Genomic DNA, 22,798 nt, shown 5'->3' on the forward strand with positions numbered 1-22,798 from the left:
TGCCTTCCCACCACATTCTGTTGGGGGGTGGCTCATGGAGAGACTGAAGACTTGGAGTAACTGGGCACAGGATGGCACAGGGCCTAGAGATAGCTGCATTGGCTGCTCATTGCTGGGCATTCTCTTGGGCCAGGCTTGGGCTTTGTTCCTGGCTCAAGGATGCAACACAGAATGTGAGAATGCTTTTGCTCACCACCATGTGTAATGTAGTGTCTTCCTCAACCAGGGAGTGTCTCTGTCATCCCCAGCCTCTGTGGACAGTGGCTGGCCAGGTGGGGTTGAGTAAGGTGGCAAGCGGGGATGATGTATTGCTGGGCAACCCAGAATAGGAAATTAACATATGGTAAGTACCCTAGGTCTGTGTATGAGTACCAGAAAGACACCTGCAGGAGGAGGGGAGACAGGTGAAGAGTGGCTTCCAGATCTTCTTTGTGTGTGTGTGTGTGTGTGTGTGTGTGTGTGTGTGTGTGGACAAGCACCTGTAGTGGCCTGGCTGGAAGTGGGGAGTACAGTCAGTCTAGGGCAATCATAGATCTCAAAGGGTGTGAATACCATTTATTTCCAAGAACGAGTAAGGGCCAAAGAAAGGAGATAGTGGGACTTGTTTTAGTAGCTGGTGCCTAGTGGTCAAGCCTCTCCTTTGAAGTCAGGCAGGATCTTATTCCAGAATCTTCTGGAATCTTGGTAGCCCCTTAGCTAGCTCAGTGACCCTGGCCTCGGTTTCTTCATCTGTAAAGCGGCGAGGGCGCCAGTGCTGGCTCACCGGTTGCTGTGAGAAGTGAGAAATAGCGGGGTGCACACACAGCGCTGGCCCTCGGGCACGAGAGAGGGGTCCCCGCAGTACCCACGCCCGCGTGAGCTCAGCGGGCGCAGACGCGCAGGATCAAGAGTCCAGGGATTGAGCCGGGGGAGGGGGGCAGGCAGCGGCGCCTACAGGACAGAAGACGAATCACGGTCTCGTCTTTTTCTACGCAACCCCATACAATAAAAAGTGCTCATAGGGCTGGGATTGTGGCTCAGTGGTAGAGCACTTGCCTAGCCTGTGAGAGTCACTAGGTTCAATCCTCAGCACCACATAAAAAATAAAGGCATTGTGTCCATCTACAACTAAAATTTTTTTCTAAAAAGTGCTCATAAAGAGGACAACCTGGAAAAAGAAAACAAAACCAAAAAGGACTTGCGAGGGCTTGGGTGGACAGAAGCCGACGCCCCCCAAGTCAGGGGTCCCGCCTTGGCAAGATCTCAAAGGTATGACCCGCTAAAATGCGCGGTCAAGGCCCCCGTGGGAAGCTGCACATACGCCCCGAGGGTCCCGCGGATTCAGCCCCGGGCATCGGAGCGCCGTGTTGGACGGTCCTCCGGCTTCCCACCTCCCCCAGCCTCCTGCTCCTCCAGCCGTTCTACCCGTGAGTCTCGCTGGTGGAGCCAACCAGGACGGGATGCCCCCAGGCCCACTTCCGGCTTTGCCTGCAGCTTCGGCCTATCAGGGCGGCACGGGCAAACCAAGACGGGGCCAAACACCACTCTCATTGGACGTCGACCATGGGGGCGGGACGAAGGCCCAGCCGCACACAGGCGGAAGTGGGTCGGCGCGTCGCTGATTACGTGCTGCGGCGGCGGGCGGACGGTTCCGGTGGCTCGCTAGTGCTCGGCGGGCAGCTCCTGGTGCCGCCCCTTGGTTCCTTTAGCGCCGGTGACCCCGGCCGGGACGCCAGCTGCCGCCCGGCTGCCGTATGAACATGGACTCCGTCGGCCAAGGTACCCGGGCCCGGGCCGCCCCGCCTCCCGCCCCCCCCAGGGCCCACTTCTGGGCCGCGGCGGCCCTTCCACCTCCTCAGCCTCTGCGGGACAGTGCCGCGGCCCCGCCTCACTTGCGGGCCCCTGACCTCCAAGCTCGCGACGATCGCGTGCATCTTCTGCTTCTCTCCAGCGGCGCTGCGGGCCTCCCCGGGACCGCTCTAGGACCGGCGTCCCCGCTTCTCAGTTGGGCTTTCTCGTTCCAGGCAGCTCCCGCGGCACCATTCACCCCCTGCCCTTGTGCGCCCTGTCCGCCCCTGTCCCTTCGCAGGGCTTTCAGGGATGCCCTCTGGCTCTGGACCGGGGCCCAAGCGTCGTGGGCGACTCCTGGCGTGCAAGAGGGGGGAGCCCGTTCCAGTGCTGAGCGCCGCGCCCCTTGGGTGGCAACGCTGCCTGGCTGCCTTAGGGTTGCCTTCTGGGAAGAAGGGTGGAGTGAGTCAGGGGCACACCCAGCACGCCAGGCCTGTTTCCAGAACAGACGCCCAGACCAGGATGAGGTGGCTACTGTGGGGTGTGGAATAGGCCCAGGGAATGGAACCCATGGACGATTTAACACTGAGCTACATTCACAGTCCTTTGTATTTTTTACTTTGAGATAGGGTGTCACTAAGTAGTTTAGGACCTTGCTAATATTCCAGGCTGGTCTCCAACTTGAGATCCTCCTGCTGCAGCCTTGAGAGTCGCTAGAGTTACAGTTGTGTGCCTCTGCCCAGGAGATTAAAATCTAGAGAAGGTGGTACAAATATGCCTCTCACTCTGGGACTCTAGAAATGGGTTGCTGAATTTCTGCATAGACATAACTACTTTGATAAGTTCAGGAAGCTTTCTTAATGTTTGCCCTGTACCAGCATATTCATTAATCATTGAAATTCCTGGGTTCTAACACATCTTGGAAGTTTTTCTACTTTTAGTGGCTATATACAAAATGGTTGAGTCTAGAGTCTCCAGTTCTGATAAATTCAGAAGACTTTTTATTGTTTTACTTGCATCTCTAATTGAGGTAGTATCACAGCCATTAGAGTCTCGTCATGGGAATACAGAAAACTGAGCATTTATGATGTGCCAGACACCATCCTGAATGTGTTTCTCAGGTGATTTTTTTATTATTACAGAGTAACCTTTTGAGATTGGTCCTTGCATTACCCTCATTTTATAGATGAGTATAGTCATAGAGAGTTGAGACTCACCGATGGGTGGGGGCTTTAGCTCACTAGTTTTACCTATGGCACCAGCCCCACACTTATGTTCTGTAGTACCATTGATAAGATAATTTCCTGACCTTAATCCCTTCTGTAAATCAGTAAGTGATGAGTTTGGTGTCTTTGTTTCTATCTGGGGTGATTTCCATAGGATCCAGTTTTAGCTTTATAGGGGAAAAACTATTGAAAATGCCTTCATTTATTTCTTTTTTTTTTTAACTATATTTTTTAGTTGTAGGTGGACACAATACCTTTATTTTATTTTTATGTGGTGCTGAGGATCAAACCCAGGGCCTCATTTGTGCCAGGCTACCACTGAGCCACAACCCCAGCCCCTTCATTTATTTCTTAAAATATGGGAGAAAACTTGTAGTAATTTTAAGGTTCTTACTGAACTTGAGTAGGCTCAACCCAGTGAGTGATGAAGTAAAATTATGTAGGTTGATTTCAGTTAAAAATTAGAGTCAGTTGATAAAAGAAATAGTTGTTTTTATTTAATAAGCATTTGTTGAGTACCAGGAAAGTGTACAGCTTCAACATTGTGGGACGTGTGAAGAGGATAAGATGCAGCCAGTTCCTTTTACTTTTTGGTACCAGGGATTGAATCCAGGGGTGCTTAACCACTGAGCCACGTCCCTAGTCCCCCAGCCCCCCAGCCCCCTTTTAATGACTGTTTAAAAATTATTTTTAGTTGTAGATGGACACAATGCCCTTATTTTATTTATTTTATGTAGTACTGAGAATTGAACCCTGTGCCTCACACTTGCTAGACAAATGCTCTACCACTGAGCACAATCCTAACCCTACCCTCTGCAGTCCTTTTTATATTTTATTTTGAAACAGGGTCTTGCTAAGTTGCTGAGGCTAACTTTGAATTCTCAATTCTCCTGCCTCAGCCTCCTGAGCTGCTGGGATTACAGGCATGAGTCAAGGTGTCCAGCAGCCAACTGCTTGTAAATATGGCATCTTTGGTTTTAGGTTCATTCAGTTCATTTTTAGTAGACTCTTTAGAATTTGTATAGTTGACAAACTTTACTGTGATTAAAGACACTTTTCCTTTCCAATTTTTATGGCTTTATTTTAATTGGAACATAATACATATCATTGTAAGCCTGTTTGTTCACATAAAGTGCTGGTTAAGAGGGAAGATGTTTCATTGTTGATTATATAAAGGTACTAGCAATAAGTCATATGTTTGTAGTTGGAGAGAACTGAAGTAATTTTTTTGTTTGTTTTTGGTACCAGGGATTGAACTCAGGGCACTTAACCACTGAACCACATTCCCAGCCCTTTTTTTGTATGTTATTTAGAGACAGGGTCTCACTGAGTTGCTTAGTAGTTCGCTAAGTTGCTGAGACTGGCTTTGAACTTGGGATCCTGCTGCCTTAGCCTCCTGAGACTCTGGGATTACAGGCATGCACCATTGCGCCTGGCTCAAGTAATATTTTTCCCTATGTTAAATCTTTTGGGCCTTCAGTGAAGACAGGAAGATACACTTAATGTGAAGAAAAAATAGTGACTACAGGAATTTGAACATGATCCAGTGTGGCAGAGGCGTGGGAGGCAGTATGCCCATTTCCATCTCTGCATGTGCTGGTGTCTGGCTATGGGATGAGGTTCAAGAATGGTATTAAAAGTGTTTTTTTGTTTTACTGATTTCTTGTGGTTACTGGATAACTAGCACATGTTCCTTGTAATTTTAGCATGTCCCTGGCAGACATCTGAGTGGAAGGTAATGCTTGTATGTTTATGGCCATGTTAAATTCCTTTGCTCTAAAATATGAAGTCTATTAGATTTAGCCACTTTCTTTCTAGCCAGGATTTCCTGCCTGGAAGGTAGTATTCTTACAGGGAAACCAGGGTTAGGGTTTGGCTCACTTGCCCAGCATTTCTTGTGCTCTAGCAGCAAAGGTGGTATTGAGGTTGCATCTCAGGTAGCTGCCCTCTATCTGATGCCCAGGCTGTTTTACAGGTCTTTCACAGAGAGGCATTGCTATTCTCCTTCCCTCTCCCCGTCACCTGTCCCATCACTCTTGATTCTTTCCTGGTGGAGACCTCTACCCTATTTACTTCCCAGTTGACACTTTCTGACCCCATTTTGTCGTGGCAGATATCAACCTGAATTCTCCTAACAAAGGTCTGCTGTCTGACTTCATGACTGATGTCCCTGTCGACCCAGGTGTGACTGCCCGGACTCCTGCTGTTGAGGGTCTGACGGAGGCTGAGGAGGAGGAGCTGAGGGCTGAGCTTGCTAAGGTGCTGTGACTCGGCCTCTGTCCTGGGGTGATCATGAATCCAGGTTCTCTTGGGTTAGTGAAGGGCCAGAGCACTGCCTTATACTCTAGAGGAATTGCCCTGGGAGTTCACCAGCTCACATGTTCCCACCCTTTACACGTTTGTCTCTTATGTGCCCAACTCCTTTGAATAGACTCAGAACCACTGGCTGTAGAGGCAGGCCCTGATCTCACTTGCCTCTGCCTGGCACTGAGTAGGTGTTCCAGGAGATTATCCACTCACGGTTGACCTCTCTGAGCATGCGGTCTGCTGGGATTTTCTCTGTTGGAGTTAACACTTAACATTTTTTTCCCCTTTTTTTGGGGGGAGTGGTGGTTTACTGGGGATTTACCACCCACTGAGCCACAGCCCTTTCTTATTTTTTATTTTGAGATAAGCTCTCATAATTTGCCTAGGCTGGCCTGGACCTTTTTTTTGTACGAGGGATTAAACCTGGGGGTGTTTAACATCACCACATCTCTAGCCCTTTTTTTTATTTTTTATTTTGAGACAGAGTCTCTAAGTTGCTGAGGCTGGCCTCAAACTTGCCATCCTCCTGCTTCTGCCTCCTGAGTAGCAGGAATAGGGCATGGTCACCGTGCCTGGCTTTGACAGTTGTTTTTAAGACCTTATGAGTCTATATGCCTATTTTTGTTTTTGAAGGTACTTTGTTTAATAAAATGAGCATTGGGTGGTTTTTTTTAAAAGGTGAGAGTCTCTTAAGTAACATAGGAATTAAGTACAAAAGCCTCCAAGCATTATTTTTTTTTAAACCAACTGTCAAGAGTTTAATTTCAACCCATGATGCAAAGTTTAATGCTAAATATCTAACCTTAGTGCCCATATGGACTGAGTTTGGAGCTCTGTAGGCCTCCAGACTCTGCTGTGATCTTCTGTCATGCTTCAGAGCCCTCCCTGTCTGCTGCTACTCTCTGTAGGCGTCTGCTCTGTCTTCAGAGGCCAGCTCTGTCCTGAGTGTTCTAGGCCCAGGCTGAAGTCTGAGCAGATTGAGTTGAGCAGCTGGGCCTTAGTCTTGCAACCAACTTTGAGACCAAGAGGACATCATACAGCTATCTTTGGATTGAAAGGAGGATGAGGGAAAAATACTGTGGGCTTTAAGGAGACTTTGATTTTATTTCAGAATGTGTTGGTTTAGAAACTGAAGTCACAAAAGTCTTTTTCAGAGTTGAATTGCAAGATGAAGAGGTTTTGTGTCATTTATAAATTTCAGGGGCAGGAGTCATAGCGCAGTGGTAGAGTGCTTGCCTAACGTGTGAGGCACTGGGTTCAATCCTCAGCACCATATAAAAAAAATAAATAAATAAATAAAGGTACCGTGTCCGTCTACAACAACAAAAGAATGCTGCCTTTCTTAAAAAAAAAAAAAAAAAAAAAAAAAAAATTTAATTGGCATGCTCCCCAAGACAATTAGACTACATGCCCTTGTCATTGCCTTTTTTTTTTTTTTTTTGGTAGATGGACAGAATGCTTTTATTTTATTTATTTTTATGTGATGCTGAGGATTGAACCCAGGGCCTCACACATGCCAGGCAAATGCTCTACCACTGAGCCACAATCCTAGCCCCATTTTTAAAATATTTATTTATTTATTTAAAAAAATTTTTTTAGGGGTTGGGGAGATAGCTCAGTCGGTAAAGTGCTTGCCTTGCAAGCACAAGGCCCTGGGTTCGATCCCCAGCACCGCAAAAAAAAAAAAAAAAAAAAAAAAATTTTTTTTTTTTAGTCGTAGATGGACACAGTACCTTTATTTTATTTATTTATTTTTATGTGGTACCGAGGATTGAACCCAGTGCTTCACACATGCTAGGCATTGTTACTGAGCTACAATCCCAGGCCACCACCCCCTTGCCCCTTTTTAACTGTCTTAATATAAACAGTCACTTTTATAGGAAAGGATTTTGTTTTGTTTTGTTTTGTTTTGTTTTGGACAGGGTATTACTGTGCTGCCCAGGCTGGTCCCAAACTCTTGGGCTCAAGTGATCTACCTGCCTCAGCCTCCCAAGCACCAGGGGCTACAGGAGTGCCCACCATGCTTGACTGAAAGGAAATGTTTTAGAATGGTTCATTATACAGAAACTGGCTTCAAAGGATGCTCACTTCAGAATTCTTTCATTTTTAAATTTAAGACCTGAGAAAATTCAAATCCTTAATATCAGGAATCTTTCCATTAGTCAACTCAAAACTGCCTTAAGCACACAAGAGAATTTACATTTACATTGTATAAACTGGCTTTTTTTTGGTACCAGGGATTGAACCCAGGGCACTTTATTTATTTATTTATTTATTTATTGATTTATTGATTGATTGATTGATTGATTGATTGATTGATGCTGGGGATTGAACCCAAGGCCTTGTGCTTGCAAGGCGAGTACTCTACCAACTGAGCTATCTCCCAGCCCCCCAGGGCACTTTAAAGACAGGGTCTTGCTGAGTTGTTCAGGGCCTCACTGAGTTGCTGAGACTGGCTTTTACTTTGTAATCCTTCTGCCTCAGCCTCTGGAGCTGCTGGGATTACAGGTGTGTGTCATGGTGCCCAGTTTGTGTGACTGACTTTTGCCAAGGTCTGGAGCTGGCCTCAGAAACACAGATGTTGTCATAGGACTGTTTTTCTGTCAATTGGGTCTCTGTCCTTCTATCTTTCAGCTCTGCTTCTTTTTCACTGCATAGGGGATTCCCCCATGGAAAGAACTTCTGTGTCCACACTGGGACCCAGAGCTCAGTGGAAGAAGGGGCTTCTATGATGCATATGCCCATTCCTTGGGAAGAGCTCTGACAGGCCTCATCTGGCCACCCTGAGAAAACCCTCACTCCTTCAGTGGGACCGTGATTGACAGCCTCACCAGAAGTTGGGGAGCTTGGTTAGATAAAAACAATGCTGCTGTAGATGCTAGTCCTAAGATGGGTTTTGTTTTTGTAAGCAGAAAATTGTTACAAAATTCTGAGAAACTTTATTGCAGCATGGATGAGGATGTTGGTCACTTCCTGAAGTAACCACAGACCATCATATCAACTGCATGCTTTGCAGGTGGAAGAAGAAATTGTCACTCTACGCCAGGTCCTGGCAGCCAAGGAGAGGCACTGTGGAGAGCTGAAGAGGAGGCTGGGCCTCTCCACCTTGGTGGGGCTGAAGCAGAACCTGTCCAGGAGCTGGCACGATGTGCAGGTCTCTAATGCGTAGGTACCATGCTTGGGGGGCATGCCCTGCTGGTTGGAGAGAGTGCCTCTGCTATGCAGATGGAGAATGTGAGTACTTAGAGACCAGATCCCTTCAGCTACAGGGATTGAACAAGTCTGCTTGGGAACAGCTGGACAGGCTTTGAGTCAGGGACCATCCCTGTCTTCCTTAGAATGTAGAGTGTATGTGTTCCAAAAGTTAGATGGACATGCTAGTTGCCCAAAGAAGTTGGCAAGAGGAAGGTGTTTCAGGGTCCATATTGGAGAGATCACCTGTTAAGTCCTCCATGAGAGTGACTTTTCTAGGTCTGCTGACATGAACACCTGTCCTCAGCTTTCTGAATTTGGAAATTGCTGTCTACTGTCATGGCCCTGGCCCCATGGCTCCTCTGACACAGCTTATCTTTGGAGATGGAATGTTTCTGAAAGCTGTGTCACACAAGACAGATCAAGTTGTATTTCCCAAACCTCATCTGTGGAAGCACAACACTCCTGCCTTAGAACATTGTAAGTTTTGAGTCCCAAAGTGTGGCTTTCAGAGCATTCTGAGTCTCAGAGCTGTGCTCGCCCACTTCCCTAGAGCGGTGCTGCCTCTGGAAGCCTTTCAATAAAAGAACAAGGCCACTTTGGTGGTGGGAGATGAGTGGTCAACTCTGCTCTGCCAGTGCCTCAGCTGGCCTTGGGCTGTCCTGGGAAGGCTGTAGGGCAGGTGCTTCTGCCAGCTAGTCCTTCTGTCTTCCCTGGAATTTAACCAGCAATTCAAAGACTGAATTAAAGTCATCCTAAATATTCACCACAGACTTTCTGTTTTTAGCTATGTGAGAACTTCTGAGAAACTTGGAGAGTGGAATGAGAAAGTGACCCAGTCTGATCTGTGAGTGCCTGTGCCACCAGCTCTTTCCTCTGCTCCTCTTCCTCCTGACTCCCTGGGGTGGGGAAGCTGTGCACGTTTGGCACCAACTGCATTTTAGCATATGTTGGCTATTTTTATTATCTCAAATACAAATAAAACTGTCCTTTGAACTCCCTGTGGACAGGGCATAGCAGCTGAAAGAAATTTATTCAACCACTGGATCACTTTAAAGCTTCTCTGCCTTAGATGAGGGGCCTGAGTGGGGCTGGTGCTCTTGGCTTTCAGCAGCGACCATCTGCTTTGCTTTTGCTGGTGGTGGATTCTTGTTTGTTCTCTTTCCTTCTCCCACAGACTGAGCTCCAGTTGTTGGGATCTTATGACTTTATTTGTACTGAGGGGCTCTTGCATGAGTGGGAGGGTGAGCTGTGTGGGGTCACAAGACGTCCTGTGGTCTGAGAGGTGCCGCTCTGTCAGTTACACAGCCTGTCGAGGGAGAGTGAACTGCACGTGGATAGCTTTGTGTTATCAGAGCTGTAGTTCAGTTACTTCTGTTTTGATTGTTAATCTAAATACTAGCATGTCATTTATCTGATCAGTAATGTCTGATTGTAATGTCTTTGAATTGGGTAGAGGATATTCAGACTTCTCTTTTGTGTGTGGTGTTTTTTTTTGTTTTATACTGGGGATTGAACCAACAGGTGCTTAACCATTGAGTCTTGCCCCAGTTTTTTATTTATATATATATATATATATTTTTTTTTTTTTTTTTTTTTTTTTTTTTTGAAATTTTGAAGCAAGGTCTGCTAAATTGCTGAGGCTGACCTTGAACTTGAAAACTTTCTGCCTCAGCCTCCTGAGTCACTGGAATTATAGGCTGGTGCCACCACACCTGGCTCAGACATCTCTTTGTGGGACCTTTCTGTCACCTATTTGGGAAGACGTGCTTTCATGATTGCTGTAAAATGCAGGCACCAAGGGGCTGGGGTTGTGGCTCAGTGGTAGAGCACTTGCTTAGCATGTTTGATTATCAGCACCACATGTAAATAAATAAAATAAAGGTCCATCGACAACTAAAAATAAAAAAAAAATAAAAAAAATGCAGGCACAAGGTCCTTCCACTTTTGAACTGGGTGAAAATGTTGCTACTGAGCTGGTCTCAAAGGTCCTTGGGGACCTTTGCTGTCTGGTATCTCATGGGAACCAGATTCCAGGAAGCTCTGGCAGTTTGTATGCTTGTTTCAACAGCCAGATATTACCCAAGGTATTCCAGGAGCACCTGTGGGCTGTCTTTGGTGCTGCACTAGTCAGTGACTTTGCTGGGAGCAAATGTCCCTGGGGAAGAGACAGCCTGTCATCTGTGGGTCAGAGTGTGTGGACAGGCTCACAATGCAGACTCAGCCCAAAGGTAGTCTTGAGAGACTTCAGTCCTATTGTGTGTTTACAGCCACCCGACAAAGAGCTACTGGGAGACTATCTCAAATAGTTCTCAAAGAGCTCACGAGAGCCAGGCATGGTAACCCCACCTACTCAGGGCTTGAGTCAGGAGGATTGGAAGTTCCAGGCTACCTTGGGCAGCTCTGTGAATCCTTGTCTCAAAAAAGGACTGGAATGTAGCTTGGTGGAGGAGCATTTGCCTAACTTATGTGATGCCCTGGGTTCTGTCTCCAGAATTGCAGAAATCAAAAAAGCTTTAGGACACGTAGACTTCTGACCCTCTGAGAGAGATCTGTGGCTCAGAGGTTGAAGATCTCTTTCCAGGGTCTACCCTGGTGGAGCCTGTTCCTCTGGAGTCCTGCCCCGATTCTGTTGGTGGAAGAGTTGTCACAGTTATGCTTCTGGAACCAGGGGCCTTTCTGTACATATAGTCCAGGATGGTGCATCTCTGGGTGGGGGGTGATGATGTTGGCTCTCCTGTGTCTGCCTTTTGGGTGTGTATTGTGATCATGCTGCAGGAGATGGGTTGTTGACAGCATTCAGCTGCTCAGAGCTTTTTTCAGAAGGCTATGGAAATGTGCTGCATGGCTTTCCTGACCCATGTGTGTACAACAAGTTCTTTTTAGCCAACAGCACCCTGGAGGAATGGAGCGGGACTGTGGCTGAGCATGTGATGTGAGTGTCTGTATCTCTGGGCTTAGCCCGCTGGCTTATGTAGCTCGTGCTGCCGCCAGAGCCTTTCTCTGTTGACTGGCCATTTCTGTATATGGATGTAGCCAAATTCTGTGGTTATGAAACTATCATTTTGTTAGGTTCCTTTTATAGGTTGATGTAGCTGAAAACCTGATGCTAGGAGCAGACCACACTATCAGTTACTAGTTGGTCCACTTTGAGTTCTTTGGGCTACAGGTGACAGAAAGCAGCCAGAATGCTAAAAAGTATTGGCCAAAGGGGGAGCTGGGAGGACTCTCCTAACAGAGAAGCCCCTGCTCCCATTTTTGCTGCCCAACAACAAGGTGGCCCAGGTATGAGTCTCACTGGACTGGTTGCTATAGCCAGGGAGCTGGTATCCTCTGGTTGGCCTGAGTAAGGCTGGGGCAGCCCCAAAAGGGAGACTCAGGAGAAAGGACTGGAAAAGGACATCCACCAGATCTCCATACTTGCCAGTGGACACACCCTGGGCTCTACTCTCTAAAGGTCTAAGTAACTTCCAGAGAGGAGCCAACTGGAGTGGCTCCGCTGAGCAAGTTGTCCAGCTATGCTCTTCAACCTCTTGGGCTCAGCCTCCATCTTGTTAGGTGGTGATGACAGCCAACCTCCCAGGTCTCTAGGGAGTGTTGGAGGCCCCTGATGGGCCTGTGGCACTGGAACCTCTGGAAGAGGTAGAGACCCTGCCCTCTCAGCTGGGAGTGCAGAGACCAGAAGGGCAGTGTTGGAGCCTGCTGGTGGTGGCCAAGACCTGTGTGGGCAGCTGTATCCTGGCCTGAGGCTTCTACTTCTCTGTGTCTCACTTCACACCCAGAAGCACTGAGGGCTCAGGAGCCCCCCCTTGATGTTAGCCTGGCTCCTAGTACTGTGCGACCAGTGGCTCCTCATGTAGTGTTGCTCACCAGCTCCCTGCCTTGCCTCTGGACCCTTTGTGCCCGGGTAGTTCTGGATGCAGGTGCTCATTTTCTGTCCATGCAGCTTCACCCTTTGGGCACAAATAGAGATTCTGTGAGGATTTTTGTTTTCTTCTGGTGCTGGAGATCAAACCCAGGGCTTTAAGTCTGCTGGGCAGCTGCTCTGCCACTGAGTCACACCCACAGCTTCATGTTCTTTTTTTCAAATCCTCTGCTTTTGACTGTTTTACTCCATAGACCACAGATTGTTGCCATGATTTTATGTATTTGGTTTTTCAGGGAAAAGTGAGGGCAATGTGTTCTGAATTTGTAAGTTGCCAGCCTGTGGTTGCCTTGTTCCTCTTTTAGCTGCACCCGGTGCTTGTAAGAGTCTTGCTTCCCTTGCTTTGGCAGGAGGGGGTTCAGGTGGCTGGGCCTTGAGTGGGCTCTAGCAGGGGCTGCCAGCCTGGCTCAGGAGGCTGCAGTGCTGGTCTTTGGGGCTGCACACACAGCTTGCTGCCAGACCTGCCCCTGCCCTGGGTTGTGGTCTCCTGAGCCTGCTGGGTGGCAGTTGTTGGGAAGGTAAGGGAGGGCAGCTGATGCCTTCATAGCAGTGTACAGGGAGTGGGGAAGGATGTGGGAGGAAGAGCTCAGAAGGTCATTGCTGGTGCCTCCTGTAGCCTGGTGACACTGATGGAGACAAGAGGAACTCGAACCTTCCTGTAGGGCTGGTCTCAGTCATTTCTCCCTCAGACTTAGCCAGGTTTCCCAGAGGAAGCTCCTCACGTAGGCCCAGTAATACTATCAGCCTTGAGAGCCTCACCTAACCTTGATTCAGCCTCGTTTCCCAGCTGCCACAGTAAGCTGTGGTCCCTAAGGCTTTGGTTGAGCCTGACAGCAGATTCTGTCATGCTCGAAGCTGCATGTTTTTTGTGGGGGCAGCTGGACCAGAGCCAGCAGCCTCCGGTGTTGGCTCTCACAGTGGACCTGTGTCCCTGCCATCCCTGCAGCCTCAGCATCCTGCCTGCCTACCCTGCACTCTTCCTGCTGGTGCCGATGCCAGAGGTCTCAGTGTAATGTGCCCTTGTGTGGGTGGATGCTGGAAGGGGCTAAGGGGGATCAGAGAGGAGGTCTTTTCTTTGGGCTCCTCTGTCTAGAGGTCACCGCACAAGTGCTAGTCTGCACTGTGGATGCTGGCCCCCTGCCCAGTGGGTGCCCCAAGCTTTCATTTTCTTCCCTCAGAGGGCTGTCTCATGAGAAGAAGAAGAAGGGGAAGCTCTGGGCCTGCGATTGCCTGTTCAGGCAGAGAGCTAGGGACTTTCCTGGCTTTTGCTCTGGCACTGCTTGCCCAGGTGTACAGCAGACCCAGGGCTTCTGGAACCTGTTTTCTCTGCAGCAGGCAGGTGTCATTTTTAAGCAGTCAGAGGTGCCATGAGAAGAAAGGAGAGTGGGCTAAGTGTCAGGTGCAGTGCAGGGGAAGTTGAATTGTAAGGTGAAGTCTACTCACAAGGTGGAGGTTGCAGCTCTGAGTGTTGGAAGTGAGACTTGAGTGAGGGAGAAAGCCAGGTGCTGCCTTCCACAGCACCCCAGCACTGCCTGCCACTGCCACACTCCTCCCCATCTTTCCCTCAGGGACTCTCCTGGTGCTTCGTTTACTTGGTGATGGGTTGTGACCATCCATGCTGTTTGGTTAATCTAACTGGTATGTCTTTTTCCTAGCTACAAGAAGACCCAGGAAACCCTCTCACAGGCAGGACAGAAGACATCTGCTGCCCTGTCTACCATGGGCTCTGCCATCAGCAGGAAGCTTGGAGACATGAGGTGAGATCCCCAAGGCCTGGTCAGTGGGGTGAGGAGTAGGAAGAGGCTCTGCAGGAACCCTGCCTCAAGCCAGGGCTTAGACCCAAAGCCTGGAAGTGACCTTGCCAGTCTGGGCTGTTCTGCATGTGGCTCTTTGGGGTGTTCCTCTGCTTCCTATAGTCTGCCTTGACCATTTCTGTTTTCTTCAAGAGAGGGATAGACACTAGTCCATTGACAGCCTCTGACACTTGGGACTGATGCGGAGGGCTTTTCTCTCTAGAACTCTATTGAGAGGCAGTGATGGGACCTGGGACCAGGTTCCCGATGGAGTGTCAGTCTGGGCAGACCACTAGCTGTTTCTGGGATTGGCTTTCAGTCTGATGTTTGCTTAGGTGTCTGCCTGGGCCAGGGTTCAGAGAGTGCAGTCAGGGACCAGAAGACCCCACCTCTAGTGTTCTCTCTCAGAGCCAGTGGGAACCTTGTGGCCATCAGAGGTGCTTCAGCAAGCAGGACAGGGGCTAGGGAGTGAGGGGCTCAGCATGCCAGCCTGTGTACACTTGCCTTGAGTTCCTTGTCCTGGGCTCCTCTGATACATGGCATGCTGTTGAGGACTAGGCCCTGCAGCCTGGCATGCTGCCTCCTAGCTGTGCCTGTGCAGTCCTTCCTTGTGGGGTGTGAGAGCTGTAGGTCTCATGCTCACAGCTTCCCAGGCCTGTCACTGGGGGCCACCTGCCCTGCCCTGTTACCTGTGCTCAGGACCAGTCCCCTCACTTCTGAATTGCAGGGCCTACCTCCCTGTATCCCTGGCAGCTCTGATCCTGTCAGATTTCTGTCCCTCTTCTTTCCTTCTTTCTCTTTTGTGGTGCTAGGAATGGAACCCAGGGTGTTGAGCATGCTAAGTAGGCTCTGATCTCACTCCAGCCCTGCCAAAGGTGACTTCTGGTCAAGAATCTGGTGGCTGAGCATTCTGAGTGTGCTGTTGTCCCCTCACCCCTTCCCTTCTCGAGCCCCCATGGGACTCAGATGAAAGCAGTGGTCAGGGTCCCTGTGGTGGGGATGCAGGTGTGGCTTAGAATGCCTGGCCTCACTGTTCTGGCCTGTGTTTCCACTTGGGCTGGCAACTTTCCTCCTGCCTTAGGTTGAGAATGTCCTGCCTCCTGCCCTTTTTTTTTTTTTTTTTTTTTTTTTTTTTTGTGGTACTGGGGATCGAACTCAGGGCCTTGTGCTTGCGAGGCAAGCACTCTACCAGCTGAGCTATCTCCCCAGCCCCTATTTTTATGTTGTTGTTCTGAGGATTGAACCCAGGGCCTCTCGTATGCCAGGTGATGCTCTACCACTAAACCACAACCCCATCCCCAAGTGGGGGCTCTTTGGCATCAGCACTTTGCCGTGACTGAGTTGGAGGTGACGACAGATATCTGCATACCCGGGGAACCATCTAGCCAACCAGAAGGAATGGCTTCTGCCCAGAAGTTGCATTCATCTTTTTTGTTTTTTGTTTGTTTGAGGTAATCTACTGCCTCAACTTTTAGTATTTATATGTTTCTAACTTTGGAGCCAGGTGTGGTGGCTCACACCTCTAATCCCAGCCTCAGCAATGTGGTGAGACTGTTTCTCAAAAAAAAATTTAAAAAGGTTGCAGTTTAGCTCAGTAGCAAAGTACCCTTGGGTTCAGTCCCAGTACAAAAAAAAAAAAAAAAAAACCACAAAAGTCTAGCTTAGCAGCAGCTGCATAAGTACTATGCAGTGTGTCTCCCCTGGAGCATCCACCTCCACATAGAGGCTTTAATCATGGTCTCATGTAGTGCTGGGGTCCCTGCATGCAGCCCTGCCCACCACAGCTGAGCTGGACCCAGGAAGGGCTCTGAACTGACAGTAAGAAAGGTCTGTTGGGATTCCCCTATTGGGCTTCACGAGAACATGAAGCTGCTGTTTGCTGGGTTGCCTTGTGAGGCACCTGAGCTGCTTGGTGGTAGGTTGGTGACAGTTGATGGTCACATAGTGCTAATGACCTGGCCTTGCTCCATGGAGGTATGGCAGGGCTGTCCCAATGCCACAGTGGAGAGCTGCTGCCTGTACCTTCCTAAAAATGCCCATCTTACCACAGAACCTTTTTAAGGAGCTGAAGTATCTGCTGTGCTGAGTGTCGTATCCATGAGAAGCATTCTTACTCTCTCTGGGCTGCTGGCCATTCTGATCCTCCCTTCCTTTGTTCAGTGTGTCCTGGATGGAAGTTTAATGGAAGAGTTGAGCCCTGGTGCTTTTGTCTGTGGCTATGAGCCAGCCAACCCTCACTCTTCTTCATCTGGCCTACCTTCTTGTGGAAGCACAGGATACCATCTCACTTCTCTGCTGCTCCTTCTTTGATGTCCTCTGTGCTCTTCCTGAGAAAGAAGCCTGCCACTGACCCCATGGTGTGCAGCCTTACTGGTGGTGGTCTATGAGCGGGGTCCTTGCAGTGATGCAGGCATAGCTCTGAGAGTGCCTAATCACACTACTCTGGCCTTTTGGGGCCAGCCAGGGTGAGCAGGGACCTCAAGACATTCAGAGCACCCAACTCTCTGCAGTTGGTTATTTGTATTCAAGGTGCCTAAAGGGTATCCTGTTTGCTATTGTGTCTTCCTTGGGTACACTTCTTTTGGAGTTTGTAGTGGTGTGAATTCTGACCTTTACGGCCCTGGTGGATCCCCATCATCTCGTTAAGTGACGGGGGCCAATAGTCTTGTTTAGAGACTGAGGCTGAGATCTCAGGACTTTCTGAGGACGAGAGTTGGACCCAGGAGGCTGAAAGCACAAGTTTAGGGTACATGGCCCCTGTAGGCCCTTTCTGACCTTTGGTTCCAAGTCCTTTAAGACAACCTCCAATGTCCATGATGGCCTGTCCTAGAATGGCCCTGGCCTCAGAGACCTCTGTTGTGCCCTGGGCCTGAGGTGATGGGAAGGAGGGGAACTGCATTTGAATCAGAGAATGGTTTATGCCAGGCTCATTACTGGTTGGGGAAACTCAGGTAAGAGGAGCAGATTCCATGTCCACCTATGGATGGCGAACATGTTCTTCCATGGGTTCCTTGTGTTGGGAGTGTACCTTTTTGGCTTCCAGCAGTACAGAGGTAGAGGGCCTGGCTGTACCATGGAGGAGAGACTGGCTGCATTGCCCCATGCCATCAGCTAACTGCCCTTGGACACACGATTCCAGGTTGGCCTCTGTAATGACAGAGCCTGGAGCAAAAGTTCTTGGTCCTACAGGTGTTCCTTGTTTCCTTTCAGTTTTGAAGAGCACAGGCCACTGTGTGGATGTGGGGTGTTGGCTCAACCTGGCTGGCTTGCGGTACATTTCGTGCCTTTGTGCTGCTCATGGGGCACTTGTATTCCAGGCATGTCTTTGTTCTTCTTTAACCTCCAAACAGGTGTGCACACAGGCGCCTCTTGTATGTGTGACCATGCCGGGAGGCAGAGGCATAGGTCATATGGCCGCTGGTGGTCCTCTCAGGAGCCTCTTGTGGAGTCAGGCTGGGGCCATGTGTCCTGCTGGCATGAGCACTGGAGGAGTGGTCATGAAGTGCCCCTCACACATTGTCTCCTGCCTGGCCTCTGGGGCTGCTGCAGAGGTTCTCCAGTGGCACTGCCTCCTTTGTCTAATGCTGCCTTCTTTTCTCCTACTGCCACCTTTCAGGGCTCATCCGTTCTCACATTCCTTTAGGTAAGACTGACCATGAGCACCTTGGAGGGCTTCTCTGAGTCAGGGCAGGTGGACTCGGGTGGGGTGCCTGGGAAGCTGCGCAGGGCGGAGGTGGGTGAGGGGGTGTCATGGACGCACCCTTCCAGTGTGGGTATCGGCCAGCACCGTGGCCCATCCCGGGACTGTTTCCCCTCACCTCCCTGGCATCTCTGTCCCCTCTGAATGCTTCTGACTGTGCTGCATCTGCCTGCTCCTTGGGCAGTGAGTGGCTGACCCAGCCTCAAAAAGCACTGCATCTCAGCATCCACGCTTGAGTTTATTCCTGAAAAGAAGCACTTCTGTGTAGGAGAGTGATGGCAGCCCTTTGGCTCTATCTGTGTCTAGCAAATGTAGGTCCTGTACCTCAGACTGGGTTTTGTCTCACTTGTTACCTTGGAGCCCTTACATACTCCTCCTCAGGACTACTTACTCCCTTTGCTGACAAAGTGTGTCTTTTTGCCAACACCAAAACTGTACACTGTGGTACTCTTGTAGCTGGTACTGGAAGGTCTGGGACCAAATCCAGAATAATTTGTGGCTTTAAATATTTTTTCTTAACTTGATCTGGATATTTCTCTCTTGTCAAGGATCATTTCCCTTGCTGTGAGTCTGTGAAGGCCAGGTGGACCAAAGGTTTTTCATAAGCTCCAGGCCTAGGGGCTGGGGGTGCAGCTGAGTTGTAGAATGTTCACTTAGCACACGTGAGGCCCTGGGTTGATTCCCGAGCACAATACTGGCTTTTAATGCTGTCCTTTGGCAGTGCCATACTGCTGGCTGGCCTTGGGCACCTCCTGTGGAGCTGGAAGAGAGGAGCCTTGCATTGTTTTTCCTTCTGGGTGTTGTGTGGAAGGGGCCAGCAGCTCAGTCCAACTCTTCTGGGAATGGGGTCTGACCTCTCCTGCCCTAGTGAAGGCTGGTTTCTGTGTGAGCCAGGCTGGGAAGTGCCTGCCAGTCTGGTTGGTGCTCTGTGCTAACTCTTGCTTCCTTCTCTGCTTCCACCATGCTTCCAAGCAGCAACTACTCCATCCGCCACTCGATAAGTATGCCAGCCATGAGGTAACGTGTGTCTTCTATCGCTTCAGAGCCTCGGTGTCTCTGGGTGGGGGTTGGGGCAGTTCCCATCAGTCATACCTTGTACTTCCTATATCCCCAAATCTAGGATCCGCCCCCGCCCCCCAAGCCCCTGCTTTCAGCCAAGGGCTAGGGAAGACTCTTAGGCTAATGAGGAAGAGCTAATGGAACTGAAGCTCTTATCCTGAGGCCACTAGAGGAGACCGTTTGTTAAACTGGGCCCCCGTCCTAACGTCCCACATCCTCCCTGTGGAGTCAGCAGGAGTCAGCAGGTGGAGAGGCTGCACATGGAAGCTGGTCCCTCTGCAGTGGGCTTTTTCTTTAGGTCTCACACATCAGGGCCCCATGAGAACACCTGCACCCCATCTGTTGCTCCTGACCTGCTCAGCCAGGCCCTGCAGCCCAGCAGAGCCCGTCCTCGTCAGGGAGACTCTCTTGGGGGATCTGGTTGTGCGAGGGCCAGTGGGACGGGCCGGCTGACTTGCTCTTCCGCTCCTCACCCATCTGTAGTTCCAGAACTGTCATGGTTGTCCTCCCATTCGTCTTCGCTGAGACGTGTGGGAGGGCTCCTGAACTTCCTGTGACCCCAGTGCAGAAGAGCCAAGGGTATCATTCAGAGCAGGGCAGGGATGTGCCAGCCATCCCACCCATGACATAGGGCTCTGTGATATCTGGGGCAGACCCTGTGGTGGGGCATGGTTGCCCTCAGTTCTGACCTGGGGACCCCAGAATGACCCTGGTTGGACTCCTAGGGTGCCCTGCCTTTTGTTGTGTCAGTTTTGCAGTGAGAGCTCGGGATGCTCTCAGGGTTCCTTCTGGACAACAGCCCAGCCCTGAGGCCCTTCACATTGAGGAAGGCAGCACCCAACTGCTCTTGACACCAACACCTCTTCCCTCTCTTTCTAAAGGAACTCTGCCACCTTCAAGTCGTTTGAAGACCGAGTGGGGACCATAAAGGTAACTGTCCCTGGACTATCTAATTCTCTGGATGGGGTATGACCTGTCACATTATTTGTTATTGTAGGAAGTCGTGCTGACAGCTCCCTAGTGCCTTTTATGTGGTTTGCTTCATTGACGACGTCTTAAGGACATCTTCTGGAACTGTGGTGCAGTGTCTTGACCAGCGCACAAAGACCATAGTGTCCATGCCATCAGGATTACCTCGTGCCCCTTATAGCCCTGCTCACTTTCTCTGGCCCCTGTCTTGCCAACCCCTAATCTGTTCTCCATCTCTAATTTTATCACTTCAAAAATTCACGTAAATGGAACCACATAGCAGCTAGCCTTTTAGTATTGGCTCTTCACTCCACATAAGGCCCTGGGGACCCACCCAGGCTGCTGCCAGCCAGTGACTTGTTCCTTTTCATTGTTGAGTGGTGTTCATGTTGCGTAAACTTATGTAGAAAGTGGAGCATAGGCTTAGACCTACCTTGTGTGTGTGCTGCCTCAGGTTTTCCTGTCTTATCTTTTCTCTTCTGTAGTCGAAGGTTGTGGGTGGCAGAGAGAATGGCAGTGCCAGCCTCCCTTCCCCAACAGGGGGTGGTGACCAGCCGCAGCCGGGACCTGCACCTTTCTAAGCCTGTGGCAGCATCGCCTGTAGCAAGCACACCCTCCTCATCATAACTGCAGCTGAGCAATGGGGCCACCAGCCAGGGCAAACCAGCGGCCGGTTTTGAGGACATTGGTGCCCGTTCACACGCAGATGTGGCTGCTGCCTTCGCATGATTAGAGCAATCTTGTGCATAGATGTTTACACTGAAGTCAGTAGATCAGCAGATTGCTGTGCTGTCCTTGCCAGGGCTGCAGGAGGTGGACAGTGTGGAAAGTCCAGAGGGTGCTGAGCCAAAGCCCACACTCCCTTTGAGAATCTTGTGAGCTCACTAGGACAGAGGGAAGAAGCATACTGAGTTTAAAACAAGTGGCATCTTCTGTTCCCTTCCTCCTCCCCTGACTCACAGAAAGAATTACACCACCCAGGACACTAGCTGGCTGCATTTTATGTGGAGATGCCGAATGAGAGAACTGTATGAGAGAACTGTCCATTTCCTGAGACCGCAGAAAGGAAACATGGTCAGCAGCTGCCTGATTGTACACTAATGTCCTAGCTTTGACAGAAGCAGATTCACTATTTTTTAAATGCAGTGAACTTTTCAAAAATTAAAATTTGTTAAAGCGGCTTTCGCCTCATCTTTAGAGAATGTTATTTCTTTGGACTCAAACTGAAATTCAAGCCTTACATCACCTTATGCTTTGTTTATAATCTTTTTATATATAAAAAGAGGTTCGTTAATGTTTCTGAGCACTGTGTAGTATTTTACATTTGGCCTATGTCACACCCTGCCTGTACTGTTAGTGTGTTTTATTCACTAATACCCTCTCCCCTGTGTGCAAAACTTGCTTCTCTCAAAGACTGGCAGTTCTCATAGGTTCCCTACTCTGACCCAAAGGGCTTCTGGGCCTCTGAGGGCAGGCAGAGCCAAGAGAGAAAGCCTGTCTTTAGCACCCTTTGCATAAGGTGTGCCCCTGCACAGTGCTGCCTTGCCTGGGCCCGGCCTGCCGGCATAGCACTGGCAGACAGCCCTATCTGCCTGTTCACTACACATAGGATGAATGGGAAGCAGAACCAGCCCTGCAGTTGGGGATGGAATTTTGGGATGAGTTGAAACTGTCACCTTTTCTCAGGAGCTACAAAGATTTCTTTCCCATTTTTAAACTGCCACACCCTAGTAGCCTGTCTCACGCTGGGAGCCTGCATGTCAGGAGGCATGGTCTGGAGGGGCAGCTGTGTGCCTTAGTGGCTCTTGGCAGGGCATTGAGACCTTGCCTGTTGTGTGCACATCTGTGCATCCCTGAAGGGGAGGGAGCTGCTCAGCTCAGTGTCTGGTAGAGTGTGATGCGTGTCCTTTGATAACAAGAGGCCCTGGCCACTTCAGACACCTTTGTGGCACTACACCACACACAGCAGGATGCAGGAACCAGAAAAAAGCACTGCTTAGCGTTCTTTTTCTAGGGTAAAAGCTGTCAATGGGGTGTGGTGAGAAGGCAGGTTGCAAGAATGGTCACTGATGTATCTTCATAAAATGAACAATGGGCAATTTGTTAATAAAGCATTTCTTTGGGGAAAAATCCACATCTGCTTGTTTGGAGTGTCTTTCAAGATAAAGGCAAAAGAGTGGTGAAGAGACCAGGGGAGTCCTTGCCATCATAGACCATACCCTTGGGAGAGGCAGGCAGGGGACAGTTTAGTACACTGCAAAACCTCTACTCTGTGGAGTAAAGGGGGCCAGTCAGTATCTCTGAGGAAGCTAAATGGAAGCTGAGTCTGCGGGGCTGAGGAGTGGACTTTCCAGGAACTAGGCAGGCAGGCAGCATCTGTTCCACTGGCGGGCCTCCTTGCCCCTGCAAGCATCTAGTGCCATCACAGTTGAGCTGTGCAGCATGGAGCCAAGGCTTGTGAGGCTGAGTCTCACCCAGCTGCAGGAAGCTGACTAGTGGAGGCTGCTTCAAAAAGAAGGGCAGTGCAGGGGATGTTCACTCAGGCTCACAACAGCCCCTTGGAGCTGTTATCTTGTTCTGCACGAGGGGACCATTTCAAATAATGGCAAGTAACTGAAGCCCCTAAAGTGCTGAATGAACCAGGCAAGTTTGGAGTTGGTGATTGAGGTCAGAAGAGCTGAGATCACACTGGTGGGATGAGAACAGGGCCTTCACATGGGCAGGTCCAGACCACAGGGCAGCAATCATGTCTGGCCTGGGCTCACTCAATGCCTGATTCATTCTTGAAGCCTCCAACAGGCTGAACACAGCTTCACTCAAATTGGTCCCAGGTCCATTTTGCCTTCAATTCTGGCCTGCA

The 22,798-nt window shown here is 49.7% G+C and overlaps 2 protein-coding genes across 7 annotated transcripts in view; both read left to right on the forward strand.

The window, feature by feature from the left end:
• Positions 1-1,616: 1,616 nt before the first annotated feature.
• On the forward strand, positions 1,617-22,072 carry TPD52L2 (TPD52 like 2). Of its 6 annotated transcripts, XM_079126481.1 has the most exons (9): positions 1,617-1,758; positions 5,107-5,252; positions 8,317-8,465; positions 9,280-9,339; positions 14,073-14,174; positions 17,827-17,853; positions 18,886-18,927; positions 19,851-19,899; positions 20,424-22,072. In XM_079126481.1, exons 1-9 carry the CDS (start codon positions 1,734-1,736, stop codon positions 20,517-20,519), a joined length of 696 nt encoding a protein of 231 aa, XP_078982607.1. In that variant the 5' UTR covers positions 1,617-1,733; the 3' UTR covers positions 20,520-22,072. The 6 variants fall into 6 exon arrangements, with proteins under 6 accessions (XP_078982607.1, XP_078982608.1, XP_078982609.1 ...); XM_079126482.1 differs by lacking the exon at positions 17,827-17,853; XM_079126483.1 differs by lacking the exon at positions 9,280-9,339.
• The window catches only part of DNAJC5 (DnaJ heat shock protein family (Hsp40) member C5), a 51,252-nt gene continuing 42,526 nt past the window's right edge, over positions 14,073-22,798 (forward strand). Inside the window, exon 1 of the mRNA XM_079126489.1 lies at positions 14,073-14,174. The gene's annotated coding sequence lies outside the window, so the exon portion shown is untranslated. The remainder of the gene's footprint in view (positions 14,175-22,798) is intronic.

The sequence above is a fragment of the Sciurus vulgaris genome (genome assembly GCF_902686455.1).
Source record: "Sciurus vulgaris genome assembly, chromosome: 2".
In the NCBI taxonomy this organism is placed as follows: Eukaryota; Metazoa; Chordata; class Mammalia; order Rodentia; family Sciuridae; genus Sciurus; species Sciurus vulgaris.